The 16091-nt window shown below is 34.4% G+C and overlaps 2 protein-coding genes across 2 annotated transcripts; one reads left to right on the forward strand and one right to left on the reverse strand.

Annotated features, from left to right (window-relative positions):
- Positions 1 to 111: 111 nt before the first annotated feature.
- Positions 112 to 5572, reverse strand: LOC111449917. The gene is made up of 9 exons (XM_023090004.1): positions 5216 to 5572; positions 3737 to 4536; positions 2683 to 2824; positions 2470 to 2561; positions 2248 to 2350; positions 1917 to 2073; positions 744 to 984; positions 384 to 643; positions 112 to 262 (listed from the first exon to the last, which is right to left on the reverse strand). The coding sequence occupies exons 2-9, from the start codon at positions 4049 to 4051 to the stop codon at positions 112 to 114; spliced, it is 1461 nt and encodes a 486-aa protein (XP_022945772.1). The 5' UTR covers positions 4052 to 4536; positions 5216 to 5572.
- A 1481-nt stretch (positions 5573 to 7053) lies between these two features.
- Positions 7054 to 13748, forward strand: LOC111449973 (DNA-directed RNA polymerase III subunit RPC3). The gene is made up of 14 exons (XM_023090085.1): positions 7054 to 7125; positions 7236 to 7383; positions 7763 to 7887; positions 7981 to 8068; positions 8571 to 8722; positions 8802 to 8939; positions 9012 to 9116; positions 9745 to 9856; positions 10698 to 10826; positions 10930 to 10967; positions 11203 to 11295; positions 11647 to 11730; positions 12377 to 12526; positions 13367 to 13748. Exons 1-14 carry the CDS (start codon positions 7054 to 7056, stop codon positions 13499 to 13501), a joined length of 1569 nt encoding a protein of 522 aa, XP_022945853.1. The 3' UTR covers positions 13502 to 13748.
- The last annotated feature ends 2343 nt before the right edge of the window (positions 13749 to 16091 follow it).

Below are 16091 nucleotides of genomic sequence, written 5' to 3' on the forward strand. Positions count from 1 at the left end.
AAAAAAGATTAAAACGTACAAAAAAAGGACAAAAAAAGTGGAAAAGAAAGTGAATGAGTAGTATAGTATCACAACATTAAGCAGGCTCAAGAATGGAGATGAAAAGTGAGCTTAAAAGGCTCGAGCTTTGATAATGTCGAAGCTCATTTCGCTTGCATCAGTGGCTTGCAATTCCACCTGAATTCCATCCAATTCCCTCTTGAATCTGTCCTTGGAGCTTGCATACACCATCTTATTTCGCACGATCGATGTGTCGGGTGACCTTCAAAACAGAGAAACACAGACATTTGGACAAGCAGACAAGCTTAGTTTAAGGTTTGATAGAGACAAAAGAGATTTTTTATGAAACCAATGTGAAGGTGTGAAGACGAGGTTAACGTCACCATGCTATGAAGAAGATCTTGCTTTTCTGGCAGTTCTCGTCGGTGGTGAAGTCAAAATCAAAGACAGCATAACGACACTCGTTAGGAGGAATAGCAGCAGTGAAATCGTCGTAGGTTTCTGTAGGGCTGCCAAGTTTCTCCACAACCACTTCTTGATTTTCGATCTTGAATATAATGAAACGATAGTTCCTCTTTGTTTTTAACTCCAAAAACTTGAGCTTGCACTCATCTCTCACAGCCATTCCAGACGCCGCGTTCGCCTAATTCACCCCATAATATGACAAGCATTAGTCCATCAAGCCTTAAAGTAACAAAAATAAGAACAACACAATGATGATGAAAATAAAGGAAAGAGCATACCATATTGTGTATGAATGTGTGAGAGAGGGGAATGGAGGAGAAGAGTGAAAGAAAGAGAGAAGAGAAGAGAAATGTTAGAGATGAAGAGGGAGAGGGAGAGATCCTTATTTTGGGGGGAGAGATGAGATGAGATGAGATTAAAGAGGAAAAGAGGAGTAATTTGAGGGACAAAACTAAGGTTGAGAATTGTTTTGAATGCCTAATATTGTGTTCTCCACATTTTTCTATGCCACCTTTCATGCTAAAACACAACAACATTCTTCCTTCCTGTCCTATCAACACTTTCCCCCAAAAAAAAAGACTTTCTTTTTTAAGAAATGAAACAATTTCATGTTTCATCAAATCTATGATCTATGTTTCATGTTTTTAGTTTGAGCTTGTCTCACTTTAGTTTAGTATAGTTAACGAAGCAATACCGATCAAAGTAGACAATATTTACTAGCGGTGGGTTTGAGCTATTACAAATAGTATCATTATTTACTAGTGGTGGGTTTGAACCGTTACAAATAGTATTAGAGCCAGACACTTGGTTGATGATAGTATCAGAGCTAAATGCTGACTGATGGCAATGTGGTAGCGAGGATATTGGGCTCCCGGTGGAGATGGATTATGAGATCCCACATTGGTTGGAGAGGAAAACTTATCATTCCTTATAAGAGCGTAGAAACCTCTCCCTGATGAATGCATTTTAAAACTACGAGGCTCACGACTATACGTAACAAGCTAAATTAGATAATATCTACCAGGTGGCCTTGAGCTGAGACATATCCCACGATGACACTAATGATGTAGTGTTGTTTTCTGAGTGTAATTCTAGAATGTTTGTCAAAAAAAAATTAACATATCTGAATGTCGTTCTTTCAAACTTAATTTAGTTGAACATCCTAGTCACCATCTCATCGTTCCAAATCATTGCAATTTCGATCAGAGATTTCTATTCTAATGGTAATTTTGAATAATCATATTGTAATTTTTTAAAAAATAGAGTGTTCGATCGACAAAATAATAAGTAGAAGTAATGTTATCAAAAGCTTGAACATTAAACAACTCTAAAATCTTGATAATATTATATTTAAGAGACAAAAATACATTCAGGGGACTTCCTATATTCTCTGCGTGTAAAAGAAAAGGTTTTACAACACACATGAGGTTTAATCTTCCCCATAGACCTATCAATCCATGAATTTCACAACTTTGGGACCCTTTTTCTTTCCGAGTTTCGCATCTTTGATCTGTAAATTATCTTCCTCGACCATGAAGTCATCCTCGAGGTCGTCACCACTGACGAGCTTCGTTTCTGGTCGTCTCGACATTTCCACATATCCAGATGCTGAGACAAAAGAAAACGAATTACTACTCACAATACAAAGCTTTAGCACAAATCTGGAGATCCTAAGCATCTTAAGCACAAGTTTATCGATACGAAGAACTCGGTTCCCGAACATTATAATTTTAGATCATTTGTGTCAACAAACATGTCACAGCAGCAAACAGGAAGACTTACATCTGTTACCAGATGCACCAGGCCCAGCAAAAACTTGTGTGCCTTTTTTTGGACAGTCCTTAGCTAAATGTGTCACTTCCCCACAAGTTTTACAACAACCACCCTGCAGAATATCATACAACGAAATTATTCGAGCTATACGATACAGGAAACTACGGGGCAACGTACAGGCGAAGCCAAGAGCCTGGCCCGTGACCATAACGTGCAAGTTAAACCAAATACCTTAGGGTAGATCCCATGAGTATTCTTTGGGCAGTTCTTGCTTAAGTGTCCACTTTCATTACAAATAAAGCAATTGGCAAATTTAGTTCCCCCTACAGATCCAAGATGAAAAACAGTAGAAAGAGTTTAGGAACAGAAAAGACCCAAAAGGAATTGTTCTACATATTATGCAAAGCACAGATGAATTTGAGTATGAATTGAAACCAAATTTACCATGTTGAAGAGGTTGTGGACAATTAGCTAGTGAATGTCCTGTTTCACCACAATTATAGCATAACTTCTTATCCACTGTGTCTTCAGTTTTGTCGGGGCAGTTCTTGAGGCTGTGGCCTCGTCTCCGGCAAAGTAAGCATATCTGTGAATGCCAAATAACAATTTGGTATACACGTCTGCTATAGATGTAACAGTTCAACCCCATCGCTAGCAGATATTGTCTTTTGTGACCTTTCCCTTCTCCTCAAGGTTTTTAAAACACGTCTACTGGGGAGAGGTTTCCACACCCTTATAAGAAATGCTTCGTTCTCCTCTCCAACTGATGTGAGATCTCACAATCCTTCTCCCTTGGAAGATCAGCGTTCTCACTAGCACACCGCCCGGTGTCTGGCTCTGATACCATTTGTAACATCTCAAGCCTACAGCTAGTAGATATTGTCCGCTTTGGCTCATTGCGTATCCCCATCAGCCTCACGGTTTTTAAGACACGTCTCCTGGGAAGAGGTTTCCATACTCTTATAAGAAATGCTTCATTTCCCTCTTCAATCAATGTGCGATCTCACAATCCATCCCCCTTGGGAGATCAGCATTCTCGTTGGCACACCGCCTAGTATCTGACTCTAATACCATTTGTAACAGCCCAACCTCACCGCTAGCAGATATTGTCTGCTTTGGCTCGTTGAGTATCATAGTCAGCCTCACGGTTTTTAAAACGCGTCTCCTAAGGAGAGGTTTCCATACCCTTATAAGGAATGCTTCGTTCTCCTCTCCGACGGACGTGGGATCTCACAATAGAGCTCTCCCAAATAATCTATGTTATTCTTGATCACAAGACCTCTAACAATCTATTGCAAGTGATCATAATTGATGGAGAAACCTAAGCATTGGCATCAATGAGTTGAGAAGTTTGCCTCAAATTGAAGAGGCAAACTGAATCCCAACCAATTTCATAAACACCACATTCCTAACAATACCATGTCTATGAGCAAAATTTCCATAATCTCAGTGAACAGTGAAACACCATAAACAAGAAAGGTAAAACAAGAAATCAAACCTTGTTCTTCTCCCATTGAGCCTTTTCAGGGCAAAACTTAGCGATGTGGTCTTTAGCTTTGCAGATGAAGCAGCTTTCACCAGGCTTCATCCCAGGAACTCTGAGAGGGTGTTTCTTAAATCCCTTTTTGTGTGGTTTAATCGGGTCGTTCCTTGAATCCGATTCTCCCTTTTTGCGCTTGAATTCACTCTTCTTCTTCTTCTTCTCCTTCTTCTTCTCCGGATCTTTTGGTGGCGTTGGTTCTGCTTTCGGGAACAATTCTGGGTGTTCTTCTCTGTACTTTTTCCGGGCAAGCTTTTGCCTCCGGCTCACCATCTTCACCTGATAATCGAAAGTCGATCGGCTCCGGCGAATTCCCGAAGAGGTTCTTTCAACGAATGGTCTGACGGCGAGGTTTATGCGAATGGGTTTAACTACACGTCGATTTCTCTTCCCATTCTAATTGGGCTTCTTTGTATATCAATGCCCCAAAACAAATACTATTCTCATGGATTTCAATCTTAGATAGAACCCTAAGTTTAACATTTAATCCTTAAATTTATATTTTTAATTCATATATTTCTAAATCCTACGACAATAATTAACATCAAATGGAGAAATCCACACCACCACTCGAGCAAATGCTGGAGGAGTCGGCATTAAAGCGAATTCTGAAGCAACTGGCATCGGAGCAAATCTTGGAGCTTGCGAGTGTCGGGTTGAGAATCATTGGAGAATCAAAGAGTTTTTTTTTGTCAAGTCCACCACAACATTCGATGTCCTGCTCCATCTCGACAATGTTCTAATCGGTCGGCTTTGATCTATAATGTACGGTGTACGAATGCTTAATATTATTTATTATAAATTTTAGAAGAAAAGTTTCCCAAATTCTGGTCGGAAACATTAATTTGAAGGAGGCTATGGACGACAATTTAAAGTAGTAAAGATGGAAATTAAAAAACAAAATGAGTAAAATATAATATGGGCCAGGCAAACGTAAGCCCATTGGACTCAGCCCTCGTACAAGGAATATTTGGGCTAAGCCCATTACCCGTCTTAGTAACCGGGCAGATGGGCTGTGTCAGATCCGACCCGGACCCGGACATGTCTTCTTACAAATTTAATCTCTAAATAAACTTCAATAATTTAAAAATAATAATAATAAAATATAAATTTCTAAACTTTAAAAGATATTCTTAAATAAATCTTTTAACTTCCTTTATGTCAAACAAATTTGTGATATATTTTAGAATTTTAAAAGATAATCTATTTATTAAAATACTAAATTTTTTATTTTCTATTTAGTAAGTTAATAATATTGAATGGGTGGATGATACTTAAGAATAATTAAAAAAATTAAAAAATCTGACAAAATTTATAATTTAATAGGTATTTTTCTTAAACTTAATATTTAAAATTTCTCTAAATAAATTTTTTAAATTTATATCTAATAAATTTATTAAAAATTTTGATGACTCTAACGAGTTAAATCTTACATACCTGAAGAATTTATCGTATAAGCAACAGATTCTTAAGAGATCGCACGATCCAATAAACGATCGGGAATCAACTTGAACGTTGTTAATGGAGTGAGACAAAAAGAACCTTGGATCTAATAAACAAATATTAGTAGTACATGTTTTAGAGCTACCGATGGAAGATTCCTAAGAGATCGCATGATCCAATGAACAATCCGGAATCAACTTCGACCTCGTCAATGGGGCGAAACGAGCCAAGACGAGACGAACATTGGATCAATGCGATCCCTTTGGAACTCTCCACCGGCACCAAGATTCGAACTCTCGAAAAAAAAAAAAAAAAAAAAGAGAAAAAAGAAGAAAAGATCGTATTAGAGAGGTAGCTAGAAAATATCTTAATGAGCATAGGGTTTCTATTTTGTTATTTATAGAAGAAGAGCTTGGCAAGTGGGATTGTTTGTGTGTCCCACTCCCTACCTTATATCAGTTATTCCTTGTGTGCTCATGTTTGAAGTGTGGGGGGCGGTTTAGTCTAATTTTATAATTAATAAATTACGGTATGTTCGGGAGTGTTTGAAAGGATACGAATCATCTAAAAACGCTCTTAGCTTATTTTCAAATTTTTTTTTTAATTTCAACGATTAAAATAAGGGTAAGAATTTGCGTGTTGAACACTTCTTCTGAACTTAATAGGTAATTTAAGACCATAAATGAACTATATTCTAAAACATGAGCTATTTTTGTTGTGAAGAATTCAACGACCTTTGAACGGGTCGATCAAAAGCTTCAATCGTCTTCGAGTTTACGGACATGACGGGCAACGAGAAGGGGACGTGTGAGGTCCATTGCATTGAAGTTTGGTTAAAGAAAAATTGAAGTTTGATAGTTATAATGGGGACATAAAAGAAAAGACACAAGATGATGTTTGTAAAGCTGATAAAAGTTATAATCAAACAACTAATACTGATGGGAAGAAACTTAGCAATGAATCCAATTCAGAAAATGACATATTCCTATTCCTCTCCCTTCTTTATAGTGCTTACCATCTCGAGTTCGAACTTAAAACCCTAAATTTAAAATTCTGTTTGATTAACTATTTGATTCTTTATTTTTGAAAACGGGAGTTTTGTTTGTTTTGAAATGCTACAGGAAATTCTTGGAGACCATAAATTTAGTTATAATGGTATGGTACTTTTCACTTTCAATGACACAAACTCTCGTAACCCTACTTTTGATTTTGTCAGATGATTTGTACCAACGGTTCAAGCATGCCTGTAAGATCCCACATTATTGGGAATAGAATAAAATATTATTTATAAGTGTGCAAAAACTTGTCGCTAGCAAACACGTTTTAAAATCTTGAAAAGAAAATCGAGAGAAAAAATCCAAATAAAATAATATCTGCTAGGCGTGTTTTTCTACGTAAGAATATTATAAAAAAATTTAAGTTTAATAATATTTTTAATTAATTTAGTTTTTTTTTTTTGACCTATTTGATAAAAAAAAATATATTTAAAAAAAAAAAAAGCTACATCGACTATCCCGTGCCCCATCGCCGTCCGCCTTCCCGCACTCGCTTACCCAGCCAGTTGTTCTCCCGCCATGTCCTTCAACCTTGTACAGATCAATTTTCGCTCACCTTTTTCCCACCGGAGCATGAGTTGTTAAGCGGTACGCCTCACTATTGCTCTCTTATCGTCTCTCTACTCGGTTGAAGCGAAGATTTTCGATGTTTCAAGCATCTACACTATAGTTTCTGCTGAATCAGTGCTTTTTGAGCTTACAGTTCGTCAATGTCAATTCCAATTACTTCAAAATACTTGATATCATAGACGCACGGCAATCTTAAAGAAGGAAATCATGGCGTCGACTCAGTATGGCATCAAATATGCCGTCCACATTATCACTGCGCACTTCGGCAATCTCGTCGCGGTATGCCTTTTCTTTTCTAATCCTTGCTTCAAATCTTGATTCGTGTCATGTTATCAGCCTGTTCTTCTTCGTATCATCGTTTTTCATTAATATTGACTGTGCATTGACAGAAAGTGTGCGAAACCCTGCTTCGAAGGGGGCCTCTGACCTTGAGACTTCTTGTACGATTCACGGAACTTAGCTCATCACAGATTAATAACTCCCTTCTTATTCTCATCCAACATAATTGCGTCCAAGCCTTCACTGCAGTGACAGAAGGTATAATGAGTTTTCATTCATGGAGAAACTTCTGAGTCTATGGTATTTTTTTGGTAAATTGTTTGGTTAATTAGTGACAATAAGCTCATTGGCTAAAAGAATAACCATTTTACCTTAAATAGAATCTGGATTTTAGAATTGAGTTCGATTAAGTTCATATAACCGGGATTATATAGCGTCATTTAAAATAATGTATCTATGCTCAGTTTAAGCACGTTCGTTTTCTAAATTTATCAACTTTGATAGGTAGTTATTTTATGGAACCATATTGACGCTATTAGGTAATTAGTGTGTTAAGAAGGTAGTTGTATTCTCGAATAGGACACCGTGTGTTTGCAGATTGAGCTTCTTATCATCGTTATTGTAAATGCACGTGTAGGTGAGTTCGGAGACGCACCCAAGGCAGACACACAATACTTGGCGTTGTTTAGTAACATACTTCATCGTATGAGATTTTCCAAATTCCTGGCAATTGCTTCAGAAAAGCTTGAGAAAGATAAAGATGTTAGTTCATATACTCACATTGGTAAAACTCTTGTTGAGAATTTTCAACTTTGAGGGAATTTAGATTCTTAACTTATGTTTCTGATTTCGTAGTGTGAAGAACTTCTTGAGGGTCTGTTGCAGAATGGTAGGCTTTCAATGGAACAAATAATTGAAAGAGCAAAGTCCAGTAAACATGCAGGCAAGTTTTTTACGTGGTATTTTTATTTGCATTTTGCTATTTACTTCTATCTGCAGTATTTTTTAATATGCTACGTTCTCCTAGTGCCATAAAATCGTGTATTGATTTAAATTTTTAAAAGGAACGTTATTGATCAGAAAAGGGAGATTTTAAGATTGATGGATCCCAGAGATAATTTCTATGTCATTGATGTCAATCTTAATATCAGATTTTATTATCACCTCTTGACTTGATTGGGGTTTCAGTTATCAATTAAATTTTTATTTGTTTCAAGAAAAAAAAATCGTTTTTCTTTCAACCTCATCTTGTTTAGAAGAGTGAAATTGGTGCTTAATCCTAAAACTGTGATATGTTTTTGTTGAACTTACTGATCAAGTACATCAATGAAGAAATAACATAATTTAGAAGGCGGCTCTTGCACTGAGAATGTGTTTGACTTATATTTGAATATGCCACTTATATAAAACGTTTGGTTTCTGAGGTATTGTTTCTGTATTTTCAGGAAACCGTCCAATTCCAGATGTTGTAAATGAAAGTTTATTAAAACTTTTGAATGCCCATTTTGTTGAACGCTGTCCAGCCCCTGAACCAACTCTTTCACCCCAAGTTGAAGAGCAGCCTCCTCCTAGAAAAAGAGGTGCTAAGGCTGCCAAGGTAGCTGAATTTATGTGAAACTTGTCATGCATATTGGTGCTAAATATCATCTTTGAGTCATTAAATGGATCCATGGCAGGTATCTGAGGTGCCACCGACCTTAGAACAACGTCTTGTAGAATCAGCACGTCCGATGGAAGTTATAAGATTTTCAATAGGTGAAACCAACACTGAAGCTGAAGAGAGTGAACATTATTCATCAATTTCTGGTCAGAAGGTATGTATGAGATTATCGTATCAAATTACCTAGCTGAAACATGTTTGGTACTTGCTCACAGTTTTTCTGTAGCGCAAGCGTGGTGATCTGGATATGATACAAGAGTCTGGAGATGCAGATGGTATTATTCTTTGGCGTGCAAACTTTGATGAGTTTGTAAGATGTCTTAGACATAAGGTTGGTATTATTTTTTCCTTCAGAATTTCTTATATATTCTAACTAGATCATATGAAATTACAGTGAATGTGATGCTCCTTTCTTGTATTCACATTATTGATGAGAAAGAAAATAAGGCATGACAAATGCCCACTCCTTGGCCCAGTTTCGGTTGTACAAGCGGGCAGAGCATTCTTTTCAAAAAAAGAAGGCATGACAAATATGAACAATTTAATTTAACTCCCTTGAAACCTATTGATAGAGTACTTCTATGTAATGGGAAAAAAAAGCACAACCTAGATGAGGGACCCAAGCCTATGGAGCACAAATCAAACAAAAGGCCCGAATATAAAATAATGAGGAGAGAAGGCATGTTACTGAAGGATTTGTGTAGAGCACTCCAATTATTGGAGGTTGTATACTGTATGTTTTATCAAGTTGGTAGCTGACACATGCTAACTTTGTACAAAAATGAGGGGAAAACTGTACTTAAATTCACAAGTTCTTAGACTCAAAATATCTTTCTCTGTTGAATATTTGATAAATCATTAACTTGATTTTAAATTAACTGTTCATCCCATGCTAACTCTCCCGATATCTTATGGTCAATTCAAATGGTAATTGCATCAATATCTTACTATGGCTCTAGGCTTGCATTGAACATGTCAGATCACAGTTTGATGACGGAGCGGTAAATGTCTTGAGTGCCATTTTGGAGGCTACTCGAAGTTCTGAAAAAATCGTGAAAACAGAGATAACAGGTACAATCTAATGTTGGTGTAGATTTCTAAAGGAGTTTAGTTATGCACGTATTTGATCTTGATGCACATTGATCGTATAAAAATACATGTTGCGAGTTGGTACTAAAAGGAATTGTTTGGGCGCTCTTTTGAAGACAATTCTCTATTTTTAAAAATAAAAATATTAGTGAAAGCATGTTGGCATATTTACTTTTTACAGGCTGTTTTCTCATGTTTTCTTTTAATTTGTTTTTAAAGATGATTTGATTCTTAAAACAATTGAAATTATTTTTTCTAGAACTATTGCCTCGTAAATAATGATCAAGTGCAGAACAAGGCTAATCTTTCTGAGCCTTCTCCTTCAAATTTTAAAGTTAAAAGCAGAAAACTGTTTTTCAAGATGGCTTTCAGGATTCATATTTGATTTTATCATGTAATGAATTCATTTACTTCAATGCAGACAATAATGACCTTTGCAAAGCCTGCCAGTACAGTAAGGCAAAAAAATGAGAATTTTTGGGGCACTTTATCAGTATCATTAACCAGCATGCACATTATATTTTGTGCTCTTATTACGTTCTTTCCTCTTCCACCTCTTTTACATAATATGTTTCTTAAACTGAGTAATAGTTTCTTGGCTTCTTTTATCTAGACTCCTTTTCTTGTTATGTTACTTTATGATGGAGGTCTAGTTGGATGCTTGGTTCATGATACATTTTGTTAAAGACTAAATCATGAACGATAGGCCTTAAGAAATATAAGAAAATGATACAAGATTTGGAAACTAGCGCAGAAATGTGTTTCCCTTTACCACCTATGTCCACTTTTATGTCTCCTGTCCTAAAAGTTCAATTGTTTGCAGTTCCTTTGTCACTGGATAACATATACGAGGAGGTAATGAAGAATGAAGTAGGACGCAGTATGACTTTAGATCGGGTTGAAGCTTCCCTCTCTGCATTGGGTTGTTCAGGGATGGAAGATTATAAAATTAGTATGTTCACCCTCTGTTAAACTAAGTTTTCCCGATGTGTTTAATTTTCACACTTCCCATCTGATTTACTTTAAGTTTCTTCTAAAATCCTTTGCTTGCCCAGATTTACAGAAGATCATCGAACAAGCTCAAATTGATGAGGTTTTTCTCTCCCTCTCATTTATTTAGTGAAAAATACACCCTTGTTCTCTGAAATTTGAGAAATTACGTCTTCGTTCCTAAATTTTAAAAATGACATCTTATTGCTTGCGCAACCAGTTGATTGAAATCTCTTATCTGAGATAATTTGTTAGCAAGCATGATTCTTCTCTTATCCCTTGCACTTACAGACATGTAATACTTTATAATGAACTAACTTCAATTTTCTTCATTGCAGGTTGAATCAATTGTTCTAAAAAGATATGGAAGAGATGCGTACAGAATGTTCAGATTCCTATCAAAAACTGGTGGCTTGGTTGAGACAGAAAAGGTAAGGAGTTATTGGTCGGTCAGTTGCTATCAAGGTTGTCTAGCTACCAAAAAAGCATGTATGCATTTGTAATATGCCTTTCATTTTATCTAGAAATGTATGTAATTTACAAGTGAATGCAACTAATACATAATTGAACATCCATATATAATATACGGTTGGTTTTAAAATTCAACTTGAGCGTTAATTAAGGAGTAACAACCTAATAATATAATGGGCTGACCTTACCAATAGTTGTCTTTTTAATCTAGTAAAGATTACATGGAATTGTTATTTTTTGTACTTAGTATTCTGGAGTAAAAAAAAAATTGTTTATTTAATTTACAGATTTTCCATGTCTTTTTTCTGTAGATTTCCGATAGTGCATTTGTTGACAAGAATGAGGCGCCTAAAATTTTATATAGGTTGTGGAAGGATGAGTACCTATACATGGAGGTAAACATCTTTGCTCTGTATGCATGTGTTTTTGCATCCGGATTCATATATTTACATCGTGAAGCAAAGATACTGTACTCCTTTTTCTCCCAATAAGAAGCATGACATTATTCATTGATAGAGTTGAAAAACACAAAGTGGGACCATGGAGGAAGGACACAGTACTGGATTGCTTGTTTGAGTTTGATGGCATTGGACGTATTGGTTTTCAGAATGTTAGTTAAATGCTGAGATAACTGTGCAATTAGACATTGGACCTAACTAGAAAAAATATTAAAGGATAGTTAATGTTTGATCAGGTATCATTATGTTTTCTTATCAGAATTGGTTGTAGTTTAAATTAGCAACTTTGCACATCTTTGATTTAAGTTTTCTTTTTAGACTTGTTATTATGCACCTACAAATCTTATTCGTTTTATTGTTTTGCTGTATTTATCTTTTATTTTATTTTATTTTTGATATTTACGTATCTAAAAGTCTATATCATACCACATCTAATAAGAATGTGTTTTGTCTCTATTTCTTCATTACTGTGTATCATCTTGTACCTACACTGGCTAGACATCTCTTTTTCCACTTGAACGATTTACATTGTTAACCTTTTTGGGGGATTCATCCTAGTAACACAATCTATCTTTTGTTGCAGAAAGTAGCTATAACAGTACCTAGACATTCCCTGTGCTTGTTGTGGAGAGTAGACAGATATAATTTGTGGGAACATGTTCTGGATGAGATGTATCATGCTTCATTGAACTTGCAGCTACGACAGGCTTATGAGATGGAACAAGACAAAGAGGTTAGTGTGCACAACATTCTAATAAATTCATATATGCAATTGTAATGGTATTAGGTTCTATTAGACTTCTCTAACAGAGATATTGGCCAAGTGTGCATTTGATCACTGATAACTTTATCTTCAGTCATCTTATTCACGTATTTCCTTCCTACTAGAGAAATCGAGTCTTACCTTTTGATGTGGTTTATCATGGCAGAACCTAAAATTGCATTTATCCTACCGGTTTTAGTACTCTAAGAGGCCGAATGCAGCTTGCTTCTAATTTTATTAATAATGTCTATTTTAAAAATCACCTTTTGGTCCCATGTCCCTGAATTTTAACAATTTAGTTTTTGAACTTTGATTTGTAACAATATAGTACATTCAATTTTGCAACAACTTTATCTTTGTATTTTCAAGTTCTAACCATTTAATCTCTATTGAAAATTTAATAGAATTTCAATAAACTAATTAGGGACCCAATAGCTTTATAGAGTATAAAGTCTAAACCCTAAATTCAAATTTAGGGCCAAACCATTAGTTCCTCTTTCTCTCTTGATGAAGCTCTAGCATTGGATAATACAATGGCTAAAGCTTGATTCATATGGGGCCGATGGCTAATTCCTCTTCCATAAACAGCGAACGTCAGAATTCGTCATCAGTTATTCCTATGTCTACAGAGGCTTGGAGTTCTCTAAATGCTTAAGTGCAAAAACGATCTAATAAAGTCTATCCATCCAAAAAACTAAGCTTTTAATGAAGTTGTTCTAAAGGATCATTCCTTCCATGTTTTCTCACTGTGTGTGTATGTGGGAATGTTCAAAAACTGACTCCTTGCTGTGTCAACCAACTCTTTTGCAGCTTCTGAATCTTCCACCAGACAAGCGTGGTGGTCCGCTCGAGAAAAGATATAATCGTTTGAGGAATGTCAGGATACTCCTGGAGTCGTCGCTGCTGAAGCTCGACGATGCTTTAATGCTTTTCCATGACTTCTAATACGAAGGATTTATAGATCAGTAGCTCCTTGAAGAGTGAATGTGGAGGAAGCCTTGCCCATCTTTTAGACTTGCAAAATAAAATTATGATTAGCAGTGTTTTCTTCTTCCCATTAGGATACAGGAACTTCATCTTCCTTATAAATATTGTTTGATTAAGGTTAATTATGGAATATGGCAAATGGCCTTCCTGAGTATACTTTTTATTATTATTATTCTTAATAGGAAGTTTTTAATGTATCACATCATTGACAGATTTTTCTGTAACAATAGGAAACTTGGTTTAATTTAAGTCTAATTAGTATGGAGAAAATTTTATCCAAAAATTTAGATTATATAACTTTTTTTTTCTACTCAATCCTCAATAGTACCAATAAAATCGCAAAGTTGTATTTGATTTTTAATTCCTACAATTGTTGAATAAAAACATCATTATTTTTTTATGTGGATGATTATCTTGCTAAATAATCATGCATTACTTTTAATTAGCGTTTTTTTAATCATGCATTACTTTTATCATTGTTCGTGTTCGTCGTATCTTTTTTTATATAAATATATTTAAAATTAGGTACAAAATTTAGAAACAACTTAATCAAGTTTACTTTAAAATAGATTATTAATATAAACATAAAATTTTTGGATATTCAACTTTAAAAATTAATTTTCAACCCTAACTCTTACATTTTTTATCTAAAATTTCATACAGTACCATCTAAAAGTTTTAATTTAAAATTGAAACGTTATCAACGATCTAAATGGAAAGTAAAACTAGTACACACATAGAGACGTCAAATTATTGGACGGAGCGGTGAATCTCGTTTGGGCTCTGTTCTTTTCCTTCAAGCCTTTGTAGCTTCAAATATTTAGCACCTTTTCTTTTTTGACTTGCTCAAAAGCATCAATGAAGAGAGTATTGTGAAAGGCTTTGGTTGACCCATTACTTTTATGGCTCCCTTCAAAAGGTTATCATCTTTAACATGAACTTCTCATCATATTCAAAGGTTATCATATATATTTTGTTCAAAAGCTTTGAACATACTTCCTACCCATTTTTTAATTATGCTTCTCTCTTTCACTTTATTATATCACGACAAGAGTGAAATATGGCTTCTCTCGATAAAAGATTTTTCACTTTATTATATCACGACAAGAATGAAATAGTTTAATTTTTTAGTTATGTTCAAAGCGACAATATATTTTACTTTACGAAGAATATATATTTATAATGATTGAAAATATATTGTTTTTCAAAGCTGTCGACATTTAAAAAGTGGGTTTTGAAAAAAATATGTATCTCATATTTCTCATGGTTAAATCTAGGGGTGTTAATATAACTCAATAACTCGAATAATTTGAACTACTAAACTCAAATTAGTTGTTTTTTTTTTTTTTCGATTTGGGTTAGGTTAATTTTTTTTTAAAACGAAAAAAATCAGTAGACTTCATGAGTTTGAAGTTTTTTCGTCAGGTAAACCCGACCAATCCAAAAATAGATTTTATATGGTAAAATAGAGAACATTAGCGTGTGCATCCTTGCATTTAATCGAAACTACAACATAATGATTAATAAAAATATATGAATATTTGAGACAACATAATTATAAAAAGAAAAAAAAAGCACATAATTTGACCAAGGCTTGATAAAGTAGCCTTGGAAGAGACTTAACCGACCACATAATAACACATGGGACCAAAACCATTCATATTTTGTAGGCCCCAATGTTTTAAATTTGATGGAATTTAAATTAAATTAAAAAATAAAATTACGATCTTATCCTTAAGCTCTTAACTCGTTGAATCGTAGCCGTCCATTTGGCTTCCAGTGGGTACTAACCGTCAAAAAAAACCATTAAATGTATGACGAAACTAATAACAAAACCGTTGAGAGTAAATTGTCGGGTCGCACATAATAAACCATGGTGATGATGCCACGTGTCCTATCCGTTTAGGGTTTCCCGCATGCCAGTCAACTACCGAAAGAGTTGACCGTCATACGTGGAATGGGACCCGCTGCGTTTATTTTTCATGCATGTGATTAATGGTTCTTTTAAAACTATAAAATAATTTAATCCAATAATTTCTTTTTTTTTTCTTTTTTTTTCCTCGTACTTATCAAATAAATTATGTTGCTTCTATTATTATCTTCTAATGAAATTGGTGGCATGTTTTTTTGTTATATTAAAACAAAAATATAATTATAAAAAGTAATTGAATTAATCACCAACTAATGACATCATTAGTGATGGTTTAAAAATGATTAGTGATTACACGTATTTAATTATTTCAAAATTATCTTTTAAATTTTGTAAAATTACTTTTAGGTCCTTGCATTTTCAACAATTCTTTTGTTCAGTCCTTAAAATTAAAAAAAAAATGTATATTTTATCTTTGGTAAGTTTTGAAAAAATGAAAAATAAATATTTTAATATTTTTAAAAATTACTAAAAATGAGGTGTTTTAAAAAAATAAAATTTGAATTGAATTATTAACTTATTTTAATCATTCAAATAAATGAAAAAAAGTGATCAATTCATTAATTCTCCTCCCACATATATATATATATATATATATTTAAATTTTTAATTTTATAA

Source organism: Cucurbita moschata, unplaced genomic scaffold (genome assembly GCF_002738365.1).
Source record: "Cucurbita moschata cultivar Rifu unplaced genomic scaffold, Cmos_1.0 Cmo_Scf00011, whole genome shotgun sequence".
Lineage (NCBI taxonomy): Eukaryota > Viridiplantae > Streptophyta > Magnoliopsida > Cucurbitales > Cucurbitaceae > Cucurbita > Cucurbita moschata.

Coding starts and splice junctions, on each gene's coding strand:
- LOC111449973 (XM_023090085.1), top strand. CDS start 7,054: ATGGCGTCGACTCAGTATGGCATCAAATATGCCGTCCACATTATCACT. Junction 8,069..8,570: donor AAAGTCCAGTAAACATGCAG/GCAAGTTTTTTA, acceptor CTGTATTTTCAG/GAAACCGTCCAATTCCAGAT. Junction 9,117..9,744: donor TAAGATGTCTTAGACATAAG/GTTGGTATTATT, acceptor CTATGGCTCTAG/GCTTGCATTGAACATGTCAG.
- LOC111449917 (XM_023090004.1), bottom strand. CDS start 4,051: ATGGTGAGCCGGAGGCAAAAGCTTGCCCGGAAAAAGTACAGAGAAGAA. Junction 2,562..2,682: donor TCCACAACCTCTTCAACATG/GTAAATTTGGTT, acceptor TTGGATCTGTAG/GGGGAACTAAATTTGCCAAT. Junction 644..743: donor ACACATTCATACACAATATG/GTATGCTCTTTC, acceptor GGGGTGAATTAG/GCGAACGCGGCGTCTGGAAT.